A 19,915-nucleotide genomic window follows, 5' to 3' on the forward strand; every position below is an offset into this window, starting at 1 on the left:
TTACGCTTGAGTAGTCCTGTACCAACACGTTTTGCTTAACAGCCCCTCTCAATCTTAACCCGGTTTCTTAACCATGTTAAGATTGTGTCTGAACATCTTAAATTTTTGTGTAGCAAGTGCTTTTGTAAAACCATCTGCTAGTTGATCTTCTGAGGGTATAAACCGAATCTCCAACTGTTTCTTTGTAACCCTTTCTCGCACAAAGTGAAAATCAATCTCAATATGCTTAGCTCTTGCATGAAACACTGGATTTGCTGAGAGATATGTTGCTCCAAGGTTATCACACCATAGACGAGGAATTTGATATTTTACTCCCAATTCTCTTAGCAACGTCTCTACCCAAATTAATTCAGCAGTAGCATTAGCAAGAGATTTGTACTCAGCTTCTGTACTAGATCTTGACACTGTAGGCTGTTTCCTGGCACTCCAAGAAATCAGGTTCGGCCCAAAAAAGACAGCAAACCCTCCTGTCGACCGACGATCATCAACGCATCCTGCCCAGTCTGCATCAGAGAATGCACTGACCATAACTGAGTCTGATGCTTTAATACTCAACCCCATACTGATCGTTCCTTTAACATATCTTAAGATCCTCTTTGCTGCACTCCAATGAGTTGTTGTTGGCGCATGCAGGAACTGACAAACTTTGTTTACAGCAAATGCTATATCTGGCCGAGTCAGAGTCAAATATTGCAACGCCCCTACTATGCTTCGGTACCGAGTTGAGTCACCAGGCAACAGAAGTTCTCCATCTTCCCTTGACATCCTTTCAGCTGAGGACAAAGGAGTTGGTGATTCTTTGCAATTCAACATACCAACTCTCGTCAAAATATCTCTTGCATATTTTTCTTGACACAATTGAATACCTCCTTGCATCGGCTGAACTTCTATACCAAGAAAATAGTTTAGACTTCCGAGATCTTTAAGGGCAAACTCCTCTTTCAAATCCTTTAGTAACGCTGCCACAGCCTCAGACGATGAGCTGGTTACAATGATATCATCCACATATATAAGCATGAAGATTGTGACACCTCCTTTTAAGTAGATAAATAGCGAAGTATCTGATTTTGAAGCCTTAAACCCAAGATCACACAATTTTGAACTGAGCCGAGCATACCAGGCTCGAGGAGCTTGTTTCAAGCCATATAACGCCTTGTCTAGTCTGCACACAAAATCAGGACACTTTGCATCCTCAAAACCTGGCGGCTGTCTCATATACACCTCTTCTTCAAGAACGCCATGTAAGAACGCATTCTGAACGTCCAACTGTCGTAGACACCATCCTCTTGCAACAGCTATAGATAGAACCAAACGAACAGTAGCAATTTTTACGACAGGACTGAAAGTATCCTCATAATCAATCCCATACCTTTGCTTAAATCCCTTCGCGACTAGACGAGCCTTGTATCTATCAATGCTTCCATCAGATTTCCTTTTCACCTTGTAGACCCATTTGCAATCAATAAGATTTACACCTAGCTTAGGTGAAACTAAATGCCACGTCTTATTTCGATGCAACGCATCAATTTCCTCCTTCATAGCTTGAGTCCAACGTGAATCACCAAGTGCCTCAGCCAGGGAGTCAGGTTCTCCTGTGGAGCAGAAACCCGTATAGCGAATTGTGCCATCCGTATATGTCTTTGGTTTAAAAATACCATGTTGGGACCTCGTCATCACACGTTGCTGCTGCTGTGCACCGGGAACCGCAGAAGATCTGGCCTGGTCAGCTACCGCAGAGTCCGTAGAACATCCGTCCGAGCTTCCCCCTGTTGCTGGCGCGCTGTCCGGGGTGGATCCGCTCGGCGCCAATTGCTGGCTACCAGCGCTCTCGCCAAACAGAGGCGAGGCGAGAGACGCGCCTGGCGTGTACGGTGGAGAATCGGCCGGAGAGTCTGAAGCGTCCGGAAACGGATATGAGTGCATCTGAGTTTCTGTGCCACATTGTCTGGCAGCTGGAATTTGCAAGCTTACGCCTGGAAACAAGCCTAACGCATCTGTTTCATCCCTGCGTGCTTCCTGTGCATCATCAACACTAGAAAAATTGTTATGAGGGTTAGATAATACCAAATCATTACTATTTGCTCCCCCAAAATTAGGACGAAGGTGTGAAGGAAGGAGTAGGATCTCTTGGCGAAGTCTCGCCCCGGCATTATCATGTAGAGCTTCAAAAGGAAATACTTCTTCGTCGAATACGACATCTCGAGAAATATACACTCGCCCTGTCGAAATATCTAGGCACTTGTAACCTTTGTGGCGTGAACTATAACCAAGAAAAGAACATCTGACAGAGCGGAAAGCGAGCTTTTTAGCATTAAAAGGTCTAAGATTCGGCCAGCAGGCACACCCGAATACTCGAAGAAAGGAATAGTTGGGTTTTTCATGACACATTAGCTCAAGAGGGGATTGATAATCGGTGACCTTGCTGGGGAGGCGGTTGATGAGATAGGTGGCAGTGAGGAAAGCCTCATCCCAAAACTTCAGAGGCATGGAAGCTTTAGCAAGAAGAGCTAACCCAACTTCTACTATATGACGATGTTTTCTTTCAGCGGCTCCATTCTGTTGATGTGCATGAGGACAAGAAACACGATGAGTTATCCCAGTCTTTTGAAAGAAGGAATTTAGCTTTTCATACTCACCTCCCCAGTCTGTTTGCATAGAAAGAATTTTCTTATCAAATTGTCTCTCAACTAGTCTTTGGAAATCCAGAAATACATCGAACACATCTGATTTGTTTTTAAGAAGATAAATCCAGGTGTAGCGACTGAAATCATCAATAAAACTGACATAGTAGGTAAACCTCCCAACAGATGTGGGCGCCGGCCCCCACACATCAGAGTGGATCAAAGCAAGAGGAGCAGAAGCTGAATTTTCAGACATAGAATAAGGTAGCTGATGACGTTTAGCTCTTTGACATGAATCACACACTGACTCGATAGTATTATTGCTAACAAAAGGTAGATTATGAGCTCTAAGAACACGAGAAACTATAGGAAAAGCAGGATGTCCTAGACGACTATGCCACCGTTCTGTCGTCAGTCTGCTCACGGCTAGGACTTCTTTATTGGGGATGCCACCTGACTTGTATGGCACCAAAGGATAGAGACCCCCTTCACATCTTCCTCGATGAAGAATTTTCCTCGTTGCTCGATCCTTGATAAGGAAAAAGTTGGGATGAAATTCAAAAAGAACATTGTTGTCAAGAGCAAGGCGATGAACGGAAGCAAGGTTTTTATGTGAGCTTGGAACATGTAGAATATTTCTTAAGAAAAGATCGCGGAAAGGGGTTTGCAAAATAGAATGACCGATATTATTAATCCTCATACCTTGGCCGCTTGCCGAATATACTTGATCTCGACCGCCGTATTTTTCTTGCATAGTTAACTTCTCCAGATTCGAGGTAATGTGATCTGAGGCTCCACTATCAGCATACCAGTTTGTATCAATCCCATAGGCTGCAGCAGGGCCGGAGTTGGACATCTTGTTGCTGTTTGCTTGATTATCATCATCATACCTGTACCAGCACTCCCTTGCTGTATGATTTGGCCGGTCACATATCTGGCACTTTGGCTTGTTGTTTCCTTGGCCCTGGCCGCCACTCCTGAATGCTTGGCGACTATCATCAGCACCATAATTTCTGCCGCCTCGACTTGCTCCACGGCCACGGCCAAAATTCCCTCGGCCACGTGGGTTGTAATTACCCCCACGGCCTCGCGATGCAGCATTTGCAGACGAGCTGTACTGACCACCAGAATTATTACGCAACATCTCCAGCCTTGTTTCATACGCCATCACCTGAGCATACAACTCGCTCAAGGGAATTGGATCAGTACGGCCCATGACAGAAGTAACAATGGGATTATACTCACTATCCAAACCAGTAAGGATGAAGGATATCATCTCGTCATCTTCGACTTTTCTACCAGCACCAGCGAGCTCGTCGGCGATCGCTTTCATCTTGTTGAAGTAAACTGAAGTCGTCATACTTTCCTTCTTGAGAGTTGACAACTGCATTCGTAGATGCGTTACTCTTGCTCTGGATTGGGCGGAGAACATGTTCTCCAGTGCCGCCCAAACTTCTGCAGATGAGGAGAGAGTTGCTACCTGTCCAAGCACATCTTTTGTGACTGAATTGAACAGGAAAGCAAGGATCTGCTGGTCTTGCGCTAGCCACGAGGAGTACGCCGGATTGCTAACAATTTCCTTGGACTTGTCTTCCTTGACGATCTCCAGAAACTCAGATGGGGCTTTGACGGATCCCTCCAGAATTCCGATCAGCTGCGCCCCCCTGATAGGTGGGAGAACTTGCGCCTTCCACAAGACGTAATTATCTCTAGTAAGCTTCTCGGTGACTTGGGGGCCAAGTGGCGCCAATGCTGTCGCCGAGGAGGAGGATGTCGCCATGACAGTCGACGCTTCTTAGATGAAGATGGCTCTGATTACCATGAAAAATATGTAGAACAATTTGGTAAACGTGGTTAGCAAACTCGCATCCCACGGTTCCGTGTTTATATAGTGCTGGAGGCTGTCACAAAAATATGAGATAGATTACAGCTTGTCTTTTGAGCATACGGTTAAACCATCCTAACTCTATCAAGAACGTTACAATATTCTAGGACTCTATCTCTCGGAGCTGGATAGACTCGTGCACCTTATCCTTGCCTTGCGTCATACCTCAACCAGGTTGCCGTGCGTTACGCTTGAGTAGTCCTGTACCAACACGTTTTGCTTAACAGTCAGCACGCACCGAACTCATCTCAAACAACTTCTCTAGCTGTTCGAATTAGAACATCAACATGAGTCGCATACCGATCGGTTGGATTGGGACATCAATGCGACCGGACCTCTCGACTCAGCCATACCACACTCCTTGTTGATCAGCGTGTGTTGGTGCACGTTAGTCCTCTCTGCTAGGTTTGTGACATCAATGGAAACTGAGGTTGGCGGACATGTAACGTAGAACACGGAGAAAACGAAGAGGGATGAAAAGAGTTCCTGTTGCAGACAAATTCATTTGCCCTTTGGTCCAATAGACATTGGGTGTGTATTTCCCCGTGCATCAAATTGAGTTCGGATTCGGATCGTTATGCGGCCAAATTTGTTTATAAGACTTTATATAAAGTAAGTACAATCCGTGTCAATTATTTCAAAAAAAAGGTACAATCCGTGTCGTAGTAAGTCGTAACCTTGTAGGTTGAAGCATCTAATAACTTGGAAATACCGGGATATTCAATCCAATAACGCGGTTCTGTTACGAACAATCAGTAGACCAGTACGTCGAGTTTGACTGCGGAGAAGCAACATCGTCAATGTCGAGCGACGACGGCCAGATGGCCAGTCCTCCGCCGGCGCTCGTCGTCGACTGGGCCGGCCTGCCCACTGATCTCCTGGCACGCGTGTGCGAGCTCCTCAGCGCCGTCCCCGGCCGCATATGCTTCCGCGCCGTGTGCCGCTCGTGGAAGGCAGCCGCCGACGACCTCCAGGACCAACGCGCGGCGCCGAGGATGCCGCCGCCGTGGGTGGTCATCCCCCACGGCTCCGGCTGCACCGACGCCTTCACGCTCCTCTCCGTCCCGACCATGCAGGCCTTCCGCTGGACGCCGCCGGGCGGAGCGGGGCTCCGCTGCGTCGGCGCCAGCGGCGGGTGGATCGCCGGCGCGTACATCGACGGCGACTACGCCATCCGGTTCTCGCTGCTGAACCCGCTCACGGGCGCGCGCGTCGACGTGCCGGCCGCCTTGGGCTGGGCCCGCGTGCCAGCGTGCTACGGTAGCCAGGAGGAGGAGATCTCGCTGTGCAACACTGTCCACAAGGTGGCCTTCTCGCCCAGCCCCACCGAGCACGACTTCGCCGTCGCGGTAGTGACCCGCACCCACCGCCCGGCCGGCGGCAAAGCCGTAGTGTTCACCAGGGCCGGCTGCGGCGGCTGGTGCGCACTCGCCGGTCTCGGCTGCTTGCAACCCGGCGGCCACTACAAGAGGCGCGTGCTGGACGTCGCGTACCACGGCGGCAAGTTCTACTACATGACCATGCGCGGCGACGTGTGGGTGATCGACATGGCCGCGCCGTCCCCCTCGCCGGCGCCGCTCGCCACGTTCGCCGCGCCCACGATGCCTCCCGGCCTCGTCTACGGCCGCAAACACCTCGCCTTCGCCGGGGACGGCGCGCTCCACGTGGTGTGCAGCTTGATCGAGCGGTGCTACTCCACGCCGCCTGCCGTGCACATGCTCGTGCAACGTTACGACCCGAGCTGCGCGGAGCAAGGGTCATCGTCGTCGCCGTGGGCTCAGGCAACCTGCCTGCGCGGCTATTCCTTCCTCATCGGCGACCTAAACCAGACGCTGTCCGTTCGCGTGGACGGCGACGACGGAGCATGGCTGAGGCCTGACTCCGTGTACTTCACCAACATCCCGCTCTGCTCTCTTTTCGCAGAATCAACGCGGTGCAGCGAAGGCGGCGCATGGGTATTCAACTTGGCCACCGGCGACATTAGGCGGCCGACGACGGGGGAGGGCAGGTGCAGGAATTACGAGGCGGAGAGGGACTGGGGTTTGGAATCTAACAAGTGCGTTTGGATTATGCCTTCCATGCGATGATGGATGCAAGTCCCGCCGATAATTAGTAATTATAGATTTTTTTTGTTTTTTGAGGTTTAAAGTTTTTCTACGCAGACATTAGCTATATTTAGGTATATAGAAAAATTATGTACTTAGAGAAATCAAAACGACCTACTATTAAAGCATAGCTCCATTGGCAGAGGTGGAGCTGGGAATTACACTTAGAGGGATAGAGGCAAGCCAAAACATCTCGAGAGATAATAGATTTGTTTGGGATAATGTCTACGATGGTTGTGATAGTTAAAATTGGACAATTAGAAGACTAATTACAAGAAAAAAAATATTATTTGAAGGCTAAATGAATAGTAATTAGCCTAAATAATTAGTGATTAGTTTAAATAAATGATGATTTAGTAAATAGTAACCTTGGTTACATGGATCGTAAGGGGGCAAGGCCCCTGCCAGGCCCCTTGGCTCCGCCCCCGTCCATTGGTCATGTCCACGTGAGACTCAACATGGACGCTCGTGATGTGACTATCCATAGTAGCTAGGAGGCATATATATAAGTATGGTATACAATATGCATTCATACATTTACAAAGGTACATCTACATTTGAACTATGTTTTAAAATACGTATTATATTTTAAATTTTTTAAAGGGTGATGCTTATAGGTGAGACTTAAATTTCTCCCTCACGAACTCAATATACCAATCTATGAGGGAAAAAATCTAGACTTTTGAATGAAATCATGCGCAGGACGTATCAAACGATCGTTCAAGGATATTTTTGTGCCCAACCTACCGCCAGCCCCATCAGCTTCATCCAACAGCACGCTGCTGACCTCACCGCCCACGCCCTCCCACACCCTGAGCCCCACAACCCTGCCGACGGGGAAGGGCAACATTAGATGTAGGTGAGCCGTTGCCGGACCTCGCAACCGAGGCTCGGCGGAGGCATCCATTGCAGATGGAGGAGGGAGAGGGAGCGGTCATTATGAAGATGATGGAGGCGGCGAAAGGGAACAAGCACGATCGGCTATGCAAAGGAGGGAAGAGGAGAGGTCGACTTTCCATATTTAGCCCTTGAGAAAACTTTATGGGCAGATTAGTAAAAAAATTAGATATCTAATTTTACATATGCAGCTAGAGAAGATCATAAACTTTTTGTTTCTGAAAATATCCACCCTTTCTTTCAAACACTCCAACCTCCACAGCATTATGCTCGGCTTGCCTCCTCGAGGAGGGGAAGCGCTTTAGGTCAGTCTCAATGCACATTTTTATTGTACTGTTACTGAGACTGTAAACTTAGTGAGTGTACCTGCTGGATTTTATGGAATGAAACTCCTCTCTCATTTCGTAAAACTCTATCATCTCAATATTCATAAAGATCTTTGAAAAAAATTACTGACTCGGCAAAATTAATGTCCTCCTCCCTCCCTCGCTCCGTCCCCAACGGAATCCATACGGCGGCAGGCCAAGCCAAACCCCTTCACTCGTTTTCCCCACCTCACCGCAGTCTCGACCCTCCCCGCCCGCCGCTAGTGCTCATCCCTTTGCCCAGTTCCCTCCCGCTGCCCAAATCTCAGATGAGATCGATGTGCTCCTACGGAAGGGCCGGCCCACGGCCACGGGGGCACGGTTCTCGGCGAACGGAGCCGGTGGGCTGGCGCGGCGGCAGTGCTGATCCAGCGGCGCCGCGCGGAGGCCGCGGCGGCGGCGGAGAGCACGCCCGCCAACCCCCTTCGCCTGGACGAGCGCTGCCGCTGGAGCAGCGCGAGGCTTCATCTCGGCCGTTCGAGCACAACGGCAGGCGACGAGCTCGTCCGTCCGATCACCGCTCGCGTACTCGTCGGCCGTCTATATAAGCCGCCAACTTCCAACAGCAGGAGCAGGCAGCTCTCCTCTGCCGGTTCGTTTAAAAAAAACCCGGCGTGCTCCTCGTCGTCGTCCTCTTCCTCCCCTGCTCTCTTCGCCGCCGCCTGGTTCCCGTCCAGCCTGAAGGAAGAGGCCATCAGCCTCTCCGTTCGCGGCCTCACTTACCCTGGGCACGTGATCCTTGTGGAGCCTGGAAAACCGCTCTGGAGCATGGTCCACTTCAAGACAGCCAAGACGTCCCGGGCTCGCTTCTCCGTCGGCGACCAGGCGAAGCTCGAGAGCAAGAACCGCCGCTCATGGTCTGGCGACGTCACCGTCGTCGAGGATGACGTAATTCAACTCTGGACAATCCTGCAGATTCGCGTGCCATCTGCAAGAGGTGATTTCTCTTCCTGTTCTTGATGTTCCTGCAAGCAAATGTGGATTCCCGTGAATCGAATCTTTTTTTCATCTGCATGCCTCTTCCATTTTCCCCCGTCTCTTTCTTCCTTTTCGTTTCTTGGATTTCTTCTGAACTCTGAAGTTACGGTTTCTTGATGTCTAAACCGATTCTATTCATTGCAGAAAGAAAGATCGTGCTGAAACCATCCAACAATGTTCCTGTCATGGTTAATCCTGCTGGTAGTCTGCATGGATTTTCTAGCCAAGCAGAGATGAGAGATTCTACCAAAGATTCTGGTAGTAAAGAAACAAGTATCAGAGTTGGTATAAATGATATGCTGCATCAAAATAATTCTTTAAATAACCACAAAGGCTCAAAATCTTCTGATTGAATCTGTTACACGATGATTAGGATTTTCCCAAGTTGGTCGGATTCTTGTCGAAATGGGACTGCGGAGCATTGATGTACAAGTTGTTGCTATCAATGACCCTTCAATGACTCTTGATCGTATGGTAAATACCAGCACTGGACTGTATTTATCTTTTGTTAATTTTAGTTTCACTAGATGATTTTTGTATCGTTGCTTTTTCAGGTCGAAATTTGGAAAAGTACAAACATACGTATTGCAAAGAAAGATCATCAGACATCGGTCTTTGAGAAAAGGTATTATGCAAAAGACACCAGTGTGAAGGGGGATAAGAAAATTAAGATCAATGCTCTGTTAGAACAGATGGAAGTCACTGTTTTCAGGTACGGACTGACTTGTGTCTAGTTGCTATGTCTCTTGATATGAATGATCTGCTGGAAGTACACGGTTTTTGCATTCTAGGGAAAAATCAAGTTCCTTGGGAACAAGTGAATGCTGATTTCGTGGTGGAGTACAGTGTTAAGGTGGATGATAAGGTGGATGTTCAGTCATGATCTTGAATCTCATGTTTCGTTTCCCCTGCGTGGTTTTCTTGTCAATCATTGTGTTTAATTACTAAATGTCATGCTCATCTTTATATCAGGCTCAGATCTCTGACAAGAATGAAAGCTGGAACAGTTGCCTAAGATGCCTTCCCAAGGTATTTCTTATTTCTGTTCCTCCAACTGTATTTGGTTCCTGTGCGGCACCTCTTGCTTGTTAACTTTTTTGACGGATTAAATGTAATAATGTAGGTAATCATTTCTTTTGGATTACATGTGGATGAAGCAATCAGTAGACTTCACTTCAGCACAGGTACATTCGTAGCAAGATTTATGTGAAAGACGTTTTATTATGTTTTGTACCCTGATGCTGTCATATTTGTCTGATATCACCTTTCAGATAATGGGGAGAGTGCAAAACGGGCTGCTACCTTTTCTATTGTTACCAGAAGCACAGTTGCAGCCAAGGTAATCAACCTTACATTCACCTGAATTTCTGTTGCTTGTTGTTAAATATCTATTACTTTCATTATACATAGTAGACCCGACAGTTTCTAATACAAGAGAGTACTCTGCACTTTTGATCCGTGGAAATGTTGTTTGATTTTGATATGACGTTGCTTGTATTTGCGAACTATGATCTATGGCATTTCAATTATTAAACATTGGTTTTCAATGGAACTTCAGGCTGTCTGCAAGGTCTTCGAGGAATGGGATGAACAACCCACAAGCTTGCTTTTTCATGCAAATGCTGTTTTCGATAGATATGTTGATGTTGATGATTCAAGTGTAGATCTCAAAGTCACGTTAGAGAAGGCTGGATGCTACAGTAGCACTAACCGTATTGCTACCAGGTAAGTTTATATTGTGAAAGTAAAATGTATCAAAATGAACTGCAACTATGATGATGTATGTGATTTTAATATATATATACATGTATTGGTTTTGTGCTGATGATAAGGAGATTGCGCATCGACTCAGAGGAATCTTTGGCTGGTGTGTGGATATTGCCCACTGCGTGCCGATGGGAGGCTGTCGACTGGAGTTAGTCTGAGAACTTTGCAACTTGAAGCTGTGTCTGCATCTTGGACTTGTTTGCTCCACTGACAGTCAGTCTGTCAAGAAACAGTTGCTGTTGGTGCAGTGTAGAGATTAGTGGATTGACTGGAATATCTTTGTTGTTCTGTCCCGGTAATAACCCTTGTAGTGTTTCTGATACTATATTGGTGCTGATTCAGTATAGGGATCGGCACGTTCTGTCCCTGCTTGGGATCCCTTCTGTAACTGTAAATGTCAAATTTGCTCTTTGCCCTGCAATGCCAGGAGCAAAGAATATGATAAAGCATAGACCAATGCCTTGCACTGATTTCAGCCGACTATTTGTAGTTGCATTATGGCATTGCACATTGTTTGTATTGTTTGCTGGACTCATGTGTGTGTGCCCATGGGAGACTATCCTGCAAAGGATCAACTCCTCCTATATAACAGTTGCCAAAGGTCGTTAAAGCGTGTAGAATTAGACATGAAACGAGCAGATTCTTCAATTTACTAACAAGAAGATGTTACCGGCTGCTTGTAGTCAAGGCATTCGTTTCCACCACTGTACTGCCCATTCCGAGATCGTTTTCTGCCCTGAATACCGTTAATAAAGGCTCTGTTTGCAGAGGGTCAATTAGATGATCCAATCTTCCCCTGCCTTCACAAATCATAAATGACAGATCACACTACGAACTTGTACCAAATAACAAAGCCCCATCCCTTCAGGAATTTTGCCAGTGCACTTGGGAGTATGTATACATAGAACTGCAGCCTTACTTCCTTGATCCTCTGCTCTTACTGTATTTTATTTATCCCATTCCAGCAGAGCCAAAACAAAGCTGCCAGCTTCCGAACAAATTGCATCCCTCTCGGAGACCGAAGATTACTTGGCAATTGCCCTGCACGATGTAGTTTGGTGTACAATTCTCTCTCTTTTCTTACGGGCAAGCTCCGTCGAAGGAGGCCGTATGTTTGTATTGCTTTGCTCAGCACTAATCGCTCCTTTGAATCAAGATGATTTTCATTAGTTTGCAATCCCATGTGTGTGGTCAAGCAGCGAACACACAGTATACAAGCAGAGACGAGAGAACTGAGACAGAGAGACGGAGTAAAAGACCCAAAGGCCCAAACCATACGACCATCGAGACGCAAACTATGGCAGGACAACTACGGAAACATGGAGTGCCAGACATATAGGGGGCGTTTTCTTCCCGTGTCTTATTTTTAGCACGTGTCACATCGAATGTTTAGATACTAATTAGGAGTAGTAAACGTAGACTATTTACAAAACCAATTACATAAGTGGAATCTAAACGGCGAGACGAATCTATTAAACCTAATTAAGCCTAATTAATCCATCATTAGCAAATATTTACTGTAGCAACACATTGTCAAATCATGGACTAATTAGGCTTAATAGATTCGTCTCACCGTTTAGATTCGTCTTATGTAATGGGTTTTGTAAATAGTCTACGTTTAATACTTCTAATTAGTATCTAAACATTCGATGTGACGGGTGCTAAAGTTTAGCAAGTGGAAGAAAACAGGCCCATAGACAACGTGTTATATGGCCAACTGGACACGTTTTAGGGCCAAACTCTATTTTATCATCTCCGGAGACTGTCATACATGCTGGCAAGGAGAGCTTTTCCCAGAAGTCCTGCAAACGATCACAGCGAAACACAATACAACACAAATGAGAACAAATGAGAATAATAGGCAGCACGAAAACAGTGATTGCATTTAGCAAAAGGCGGGTTTTGCGCACCAACAGAAACATACGGTTCGAGTATTACTAACAAATAACGACAGAATGTGCATGGAGTGCTGCAACTTGGAACGTCAAACATTGACTGGAAAGGTGCTGTAGCCCTAACAGACTAGCTCCAAAATTTTAGGTGCAGTCAGCGCAATAAGAAAGCAAACAAGTAACCATGTTCCTCGAGATCACTGGCTGGCATTGTGCACTGAAGTCTCCACATTGACGGGCGGCAAAAAAATCTCAGGAAGTAGCACATCAGTTCCGTGGCCTCCCCCAGGTTGATGAAGAGGACGAAGAGTTGGAGGGAAATCTTGATCCACGCCAGCGCTCGGTAGACGGAGGGCCATCTGGGCGGGCTGCTGGAGGTGCATCCTGTCGCGCAGGAGGGCCATCTTGGCGGACTGGACGGACATCAGGGCGAGGGCGCTCTTCACGTGGTCCCCAACGGTCATCTTCGCGCGTACGCAGATCTGCTGGTCTCTGACTGCCACCAGCACTGCTGCTGCTATCACTGCCACGAAGTTTAAACTTGGGAACATATTTGCCAGGAGCTGGAGCAGCAGCAGCTGCTGCAGCAGCAGCTGCAGCAGCAGCAGGTGCTGCTGCAGGCTCACGAGGTGGCTGCGCAACAGGGGCAGCCTCAGCAACACGCGCAGGCTCAGATCCTCTTAAGAGCTGTTCCTTCCTCGCCTTTTCCTTTTCCTCCAATTCTCTCTCTCTCTGTCGCTGCTTCTCTGCAATAGCATCAAGCTTAGCTTTCCTCTCAGCCTCTTCTCTCTTCCTCTTCTCTTCCTCTGCATTATTAGAGAAAAAAAAATACAATCAATATGGAAGTAGGATTCAAATCCTGCAGTTCCAAAAGGTGCTGAAGAGTACTACCCAACAATTACAATGAATGAACGATACGTGTAATCAGTTTAGAATTCACTTACCTTCACGTTTTCTAGCTTCCTCTTCCTCACGAAGCCTTTCAATCCGCTGTTCCTCTAGGTTAAGATAATACATCAATTTCCTTACTGTCTCTCTTTCACGCTTTCTTGATGATATCAATTGATTGATCCGTTCATCTCTCTCTTTCTTCAGACGACCAAACTCAGTCTCACGGCGTTGGACGATTCTTTCCTGGAAAGCATTCTGCAAAAACAAAACAAAAATCAGGAAGAAACAGCAAAGGGATAAGGTAGAGGTTATTATCTGAGGTAACAAACACAAAAACATCTAAATTTGAATATCATGTTCTGTAAATGTAAATTATAAGTATACACAGTTTCCAGCATTTGAAACTCAGTAATCTAACCTTATGATAGGCTAAGGCATTCTATAAATAACAAATAGAAGCTGGTTTTGGATCAGAACAGCATCACAATTTAAACATATAAAGCAACCAGACATTCACGCCGCTATATGGTAACAAATCATTTGCAGTGTATATCAAAATAACCATTTCGAATTAGAGAAGCTGGTTCTTTATCAAAACAGCATCACAAGTTGAATTATAACCAAATATAAGGCTTAACAAAGAGGAATATACAAACCTTGTGTTCCAACATTCGAGAAAGTCTATTTTTCTCTTGCAAGTCACCTGCATGGTGTTGCTTGCTGAGTTCAATCTCCCGCTGCAAGCAGAAATTAAAGACAAAAGTGAGTACTGACAGTTATCTGCACTGCATATAAACAACAAAAGAACAGAAGAGAACTGACCAGCTGCTCTTGCTCGTGAAGGATCTTCTCTTCCTCAAGGCGTTTTTGGAAAGCTTGTTCGATCAGTGGAGCCTCTTCCTGCCTTTTTGCCCTTTCCAGATAATCCATTGTTTTTGCAAGCTTCTGCAGTTTTTTCTCCATTTCTTGGCGCTCCTTTAACTGTTCATTCAATGCCAATTCCATGATGGCCTCCTTGGTAAGCTCCTACATCAGAATATTCAAGTCATTTAAAGTTCAAAGATAGTACATTAATTAGAGTAACAAGCAATTAGTCTAGAGGATTCTAGCAGTGTGGTCAAAATTACTTCAGCATCGGTACTAAATGTACATATGGGCCAATCTGAGAATATTACATTTAAATGAAAAAGTGATGACTATCTAATCACCTGCTGAACATCGTATCCTACATGAAAATCCATATAGACCTGATCTAGAATTTCAATAAGCAAACAAGGGACCTGTTGTTTTCAGAAACTCATAGCAAGCAGCGGTAGGAACGCAATAATAGTTTCTTACCCCTTCAACAACAACATGTTTTTTGCCTCCTTTCTTTGTCAAGTCCTCCAGCAACTTTCTTGCTTCTGCTTTATTTTTTTCCTCTATTTCTCTACGAATCCGCTCATGCTCCCTCTGCTTTTGTTCATAGAGGAGTCTATTCCTTTCCTCATCCGCACTTTTCTTCTGAATACTGAGTCTCTTTGATTCCTCCTCTTTTTCCTGGAAAAGAGAGCATCAGTAAAACTAAATAAAACAGCAAAAACTAACACGGATTGTATAGTAATAAAATAGTATACCTTCTCCAATATTTGGCGCTCAAGGTCTTCTTTGCGCTTCTCAATGATAGATTTTCTTGCAAGAAGCCTCCTGTGTTCATTCTCCACTACTCCAGCTAAACTAATGAGACTTTCACCAAGTTTAGATGGCTTTTTAACTGGTGGACGAATTTGGTTCCTCGCTTTATTTAAAGAATCAGCCAAAACACTGAGGTGTTCACTTAGTCCATCAGATTCGATGTCCTACATAAAGCAAAATCAGTCATAAAAAACTAAATGTTCAATCTCAATATTGAAGCTCTGCATTCGATAATACATAATCCAAGTAAACTCGAGCGCATATGAAAACCAGCAAAATCTCCCAGATGTCACAACTATCTTTGGAAACAATGAAGAACTTTATTAGACATATTTCCCAAGAAAAGGATACCGCAGTGGAGTACATGCTCAGAATACATATTGTGGGTGATGAGTACCAGTTGTGCGTCCCACTGGAAATGCATTAGGTTACTAAGCAAACAATGTGACAATGTAAACCACTGTGCTAAGCCTTGAAACATGGTACTGCATACTTGTAATTATCAATAAACAAAATGAAATTCACCAAGAAAAATTTCCCTAGCATAAACACCAAATAATATAAAAAGAATCAAAGGCATATATTGCATATCTTATATCAGAATATCACATACAAAAAGGTTGAAAGGCCATCCACAAAAAGACAACTGTGAACTGTGAGAAAACACGTCAAAACTGCTAATGTGCGGAATCAGGACAACTTACCACAGTACCAAAATGAACGGCTCCTGATAAATGGTTCACTTTTATAGCAACAAAATTGCGCTTCGCAGCATCAACAGAAATCTTTTCAACAACAGCGAAGTCAAAGAACGGGATCATTCTTGAGAGCATATCAATTTTCATGGACTGGAATATCTGAGAGGCCTGCAAAGGTAAAAGAAGAATGCTAAGACCCATCATTGCAGCATAGAAATTAATATTAAGGTACAGGTACATGTACAAATATATGGCAGAAACATGAATTAGGACCTGCTGCAGCACTCTCAGTGTTGTAAGCTTCTCCAATGCAGATATGTACTGAGAAAGCTTAACCTCTGGAACAGAAGAAGCTGATGAAAGCTTCCCTCCAATCTTTGAAATCTTCGAAAGAAGTGGCTGCACTTTTGATGCAAGGTCCAGAGGTAGAAACTCATGTTCCAAAAGGTTGTACAAATCTCGCACTTCTTGGGAAGCACATGAAAGCACCCCTTTCGACACCTACAAGAAGTCAAAATAGAGAGACATTGATAGCTATTTATAACAAAACAGTGATTCTATACTGACGATCCACAGGCAGTGCTTTCATATCTCAGCTATGCAACTGATATAGTAAAAAGTGGAATCATGTGAAGTGCTACAAATGAACCCCTCATCAATCACATAAAGATAACATTAACAGCACAGTTGCCACAAGAAGGATCTTTGAAAGTGACAAAGTGTTATGGCATTGCATAGCTGCTTAAAGTACTTAAATATTAAATGCATGAAAAATTATTTTCCTGAGCAAGACAGCCTAGAGTGATAAAACACAATATTATAGGCAAGTACAAGACACTTAGAAGATACTAAATTCAAAAAACACATTGCATAAAGGGGAATGAATGTGATAACAAAGAGCACATCCAAAAAACTAGAGTACACAGTAGTAGGAAAAATAACAGTTCCCGGAAAATGATTTAGTCAGTACATACCAACTCAGATAGAAGAGATGCTCTTGAAGGCTGCAAAAAAGGAAAGGAGATCTGTAAGGGTGGAAAAAGCTACCAAACACATTCTCTAATTAGCAAACAGTTTAGAGGACAAACCAATTCTCTATTTTCACGCTTGGAATCTAGCGAAAAGTTGACAAGGTTCGCCATCCGCATGTAACGTTCCTTCTCATTTTCTGTCTCAAGATGAGATGCACCATACTTCTGGTCATAAGGTGCCACAGATAGTGCAGCGAGTAAGACAGAAGATGCTATTAATTGTAGATCCTTCTGAGACAAGTTCTTATTGTAGCTCTTTTGCAAGTTGAAAAGCTTGAGCCATGCATATGCATGATAAAGGTGGCTATCAGATATCCAGAAAATTTCAGTTAACTTGGCATAATATACAACCAAAACAGAAGGTTTTGGCATTTTCTTCACCATGCTCATCAGACCATGGATATCCTCCACCGATCTGAAAGCTTCCTGCAAGATGTAGGCTCAGTGACAATTCAGTGAACCCGACATTTATGGCATAAAGAAGAAAAATACGTAAATTCTGGAACAAACCTGCCATAGGGAAAGCTCTGTTGCAACTTTAAGTTGTTCAACCCGGGTATCAAGATACAGTTGTAGACTTTCAGGGGCAGTCAGATCAGGACGATCTCTTTGATCACGATACTTGTTGAGATTGGCAAGATGGTTTCTGATAATCTCACACAACCTACGGAATTCGGTTGTTCTCTTATACTGTTTACAAAACTGAAAAGCCCTATGAGCAGTCATCTGCATATGGAAGTTGATCAGTCACAAAAAGACTTTAGCGGAGAACAATTTGTACAAGGAATAAACCTATGAGTAAAAGGTAGGTACATGACCCAACAGGTAAGTTAGCAATGCTAAACTAAAACCAGAATATATAAGATAATACATTAAGCTATTGACTCCAGAAGACAAAGTTTCTACGTAAAATTAACAGAAAAAAGGATGAAATCGGATGAACAACTGGTGCTATAGCTACATATATCCGAATACGGTTGTTGTTGAACATGACAGGAGTGAAAACGAAGTGTAGAGAATTCATAACAAAGAAAAACTTGCAGGAACTAAATCTTTGTGCATGGTAAACATGTTATACCATTACCCAGAGAAAATTATGTATCACAACAGAAGTAATAAAAAACAAATAATGATACTCATAATAGAATAGCTTACAGCATACAACGCTTCAAGCTTTGAATTATTCCTTAGTATCTCAAGCACTGTCCTGTAGGTCTCCCAGAGGAACTTAAACCATGGAGTAACAACTTCTTTGTCCGATCGGTCCTTTCCTTTCTCCCCACTAACAAAACTGAGCATTAGGTCCTCAGGACGCTTATCCGCTTCCAGATCTTCAACATCCAAAGCATCTTCCAGGGCTTCTGCCTGGCTCTTAGCTTGTTCGGCTCTCTCATTGGAAAGCTGCATAAAATGCTTGATGACATCTTCCAAGGAAGACACATTTACTTGCTGGCAGACAATTCTATACTGAATAAGGCCATCTTTCGCAAATCTGCCTTTCCTCAGGTCAACACAGAGCTCCACATACTTCATCATGATCTTTTCGAGAGGCTTTTGCCATGACCTGTACCTTTTCGAGGTAATGAGATCATGTAAAGCCTGCAGCGCCGCCTGCTTTTGCCCAACATGAATCAATTCTGAAACAAAGCACAGGTAGCAATTAGTATGGATGCACATCTTCAGCCCCGAAATGAGTGGCTAGTCATGTCTAGAAATTTGATGTTTTCATGAGCCATCCAGTAAAGAGATATCAAACAGCTTAGATAAAATGAAACTGAGGTTGTAAAATCCTGGGGTTTCTATTTTCCTTCCACAAAAGAAAGCTACCAGTTCAAACATTGATAAGAAGAAAAGCATAACAGTCATTGGTCACTTCAACATCCACTAAAAGTCCAAAACCTAACATGGCATGTCTTAGCATATTGCATGACCTACAATGCGTCATCAACACTAAAATGCCCAATGAGGCCCAGTTACCATTATACCACCACCTAAATGAGACAGAAAAGCCAGCAGGCTAACATTTGTATGTATGCAGTAATTGAGTCTGACCTATCTATCTGATGGAACAACCTCAATGTAGCCAATGTTCCAAACTAACCTAACGTTTAGCACCTGCCACTTAAGGGCTTCATCCCAGTAATCTTTCATCATCAACCAGAGCAAGGTACCAAATACATAAAAAGCTTCATCTTATGGCTATCATAATTTGCAAGCGCATAACGAACCCTACTCGCGGTAGGCATCGCAGCAAGACTACCACGGCAACAACAATCAGCATCGACAGATGAAATCGAGCCAAGTCCCAGCGACTCACCTTCAGCTCTCTTCAGCGCGTTCTCGGGTTTCGCGAAGGTCGCCATGGTCGCAGCGAGGGTTCTGTGGCGGCGATCTACTCCTGCACCGCACCAACAAAACCAAACGGCAAAAGCCGGATTAGGTCACGATTTCGCGAAAACAGTGGCGAGCAAGGGGTACCCACTCAACAGATCGATTCGTCGTCGAATCCACAGAGAAACACCACAAAAGACTCGGAAACCACTATCCCGATGAGACTGAGCGATGGGTGCCCGGGGTTACCTGTAGATCGCCGGCGACCTGCGCGGGGGGAGGCGACGCGTGGCCGTCGGGGTCGGAGGCGGGGATCTGGAAGTGGGAATGGAGACGGCGGCGGCGCGAGGGAGGGAGGGGTTTATTAGGGTTGCGTGGGTGCGCGAGGGTGGTGAGAGAATAAGATGCGAGGCGAGGCGGCCGTGTCGGAGCTTCTTTGTGGCACGACGTGGATGGATCTGTGGGCGTCGGTTTTCGGGTGAAGGGGCTCTGCGGGGCGTCCGATCTCCGGATGGGCGGTTGGGATCAAGCCGTAGCAACGCAGCGGCCACGTTTTTGCAATCGGGGAACAGGAGGAATTGGGCAGTGGAAACAATGGCCCAAATTTAATTGGGCCTTCTAGAGGCCCGCGAAAGATGGCCTTCTAAACATTATTATCCGTAAGGAATAACATGTATGGCCATTGTAAGTTACCAAAATTCTTGAAACCAGATTGACTCATTTAGTTTTCTGATTTCAAAAAATCAATGTAGTTTTTGGTGTCCTTGTGATAAATGTAAG

General features: G+C 45.1%; 2 protein-coding genes and 1 non-coding gene across 3 annotated transcripts; 1 reads left to right on the forward strand and 2 right to left on the reverse strand.

The window, feature by feature from the left end:
* Positions 1 to 3,776: 3,776 nt before the first annotated feature.
* LOC117859382 (small nucleolar RNA Z247) lies at positions 3,777 to 3,915 on the reverse strand. The gene has a single exon (XR_004641180.1). It is a non-coding gene; the product is annotated as a small nucleolar RNA Z247 (small nucleolar RNA).
* A 5,089-nt stretch (positions 3,916 to 9,004) lies between these two features.
* On the forward strand, positions 9,005 to 11,088 carry LOC117855969 (glyceraldehyde-3-phosphate dehydrogenase 1, cytosolic). The gene is made up of 6 exons (XM_072293543.1): positions 9,005 to 9,325; positions 9,406 to 9,716; positions 9,824 to 9,880; positions 9,975 to 10,035; positions 10,123 to 10,190; positions 10,410 to 11,088. The coding sequence occupies exons 2-6, from the start codon at positions 9,591 to 9,593 to the stop codon at positions 10,578 to 10,580; spliced, it is 483 nt and encodes a 160-aa protein (XP_072149644.1). The 5' UTR covers positions 9,005 to 9,325; positions 9,406 to 9,590; the 3' UTR covers positions 10,581 to 11,088.
* A 1,390-nt stretch (positions 11,089 to 12,478) lies between these two features.
* On the reverse strand, positions 12,479 to 19,542 carry LOC117856045 (eukaryotic translation initiation factor 3 subunit A). The gene is made up of 14 exons (XM_034738463.2): positions 19,385 to 19,542; positions 19,122 to 19,202; positions 17,960 to 18,441; positions 17,315 to 17,530; positions 16,862 to 17,230; positions 16,748 to 16,777; positions 16,047 to 16,274; positions 15,780 to 15,941; positions 15,018 to 15,239; positions 14,740 to 14,940; positions 14,224 to 14,427; positions 14,058 to 14,138; positions 13,455 to 13,656; positions 12,479 to 13,316 (listed from the first exon to the last, which is right to left on the reverse strand). Exons 2-14 carry the CDS (start codon positions 19,165 to 19,167, stop codon positions 12,778 to 12,780), a joined length of 2,982 nt encoding a protein of 993 aa, XP_034594354.1. The 5' UTR covers positions 19,168 to 19,202; positions 19,385 to 19,542; the 3' UTR covers positions 12,479 to 12,777.
* Positions 19,543 to 19,915: the final 373 nt, after the last annotated feature.

Source organism: Setaria viridis, chromosome 5 (genome assembly GCF_005286985.2).
Source record: "Setaria viridis chromosome 5, Setaria_viridis_v4.0, whole genome shotgun sequence".
Lineage (NCBI taxonomy): Eukaryota > Viridiplantae > Streptophyta > Magnoliopsida > Poales > Poaceae > Setaria > Setaria viridis.

Excerpts from the sequence above, each read along its gene's own strand:
- LOC117855969 (XM_072293543.1), top strand. The coding sequence starts at position 9,591 with ATGTCTCTTGATATGAATGATCTGCTGGAAGTACACGGTTTTTGCATT. Across the intron at positions 9,717-9,823 it reads GTGTTAAGGTGGATGATAAG|GCTCAGATCTCTGACAAGAA; the intron begins GTGGATGTTCAG and ends TCTTTATATCAG. Across the intron at positions 10,036-10,122 it reads TAGACTTCACTTCAGCACAG|ATAATGGGGAGAGTGCAAAA; the intron begins GTACATTCGTAG and ends ATCACCTTTCAG.
- LOC117856045 (XM_034738463.2), bottom strand. The coding sequence starts at position 19,167 with ATGGCGACCTTCGCGAAACCCGAGAACGCGCTGAAGAGAGCTGAAG. Across the intron at positions 15,942-16,046 it reads CACTGAGAGTGCTGCAGCAG|GCCTCTCAGATATTCCAGTC; the intron begins GTCCTAATTCAT and ends TTACCTTTGCAG. Across the intron at positions 14,139-14,223 it reads TTCACGAGCAAGAGCAGCTG|CGGGAGATTGAACTCAGCAA; the intron begins GTCAGTTCTCTT and ends TTCTGCTTGCAG.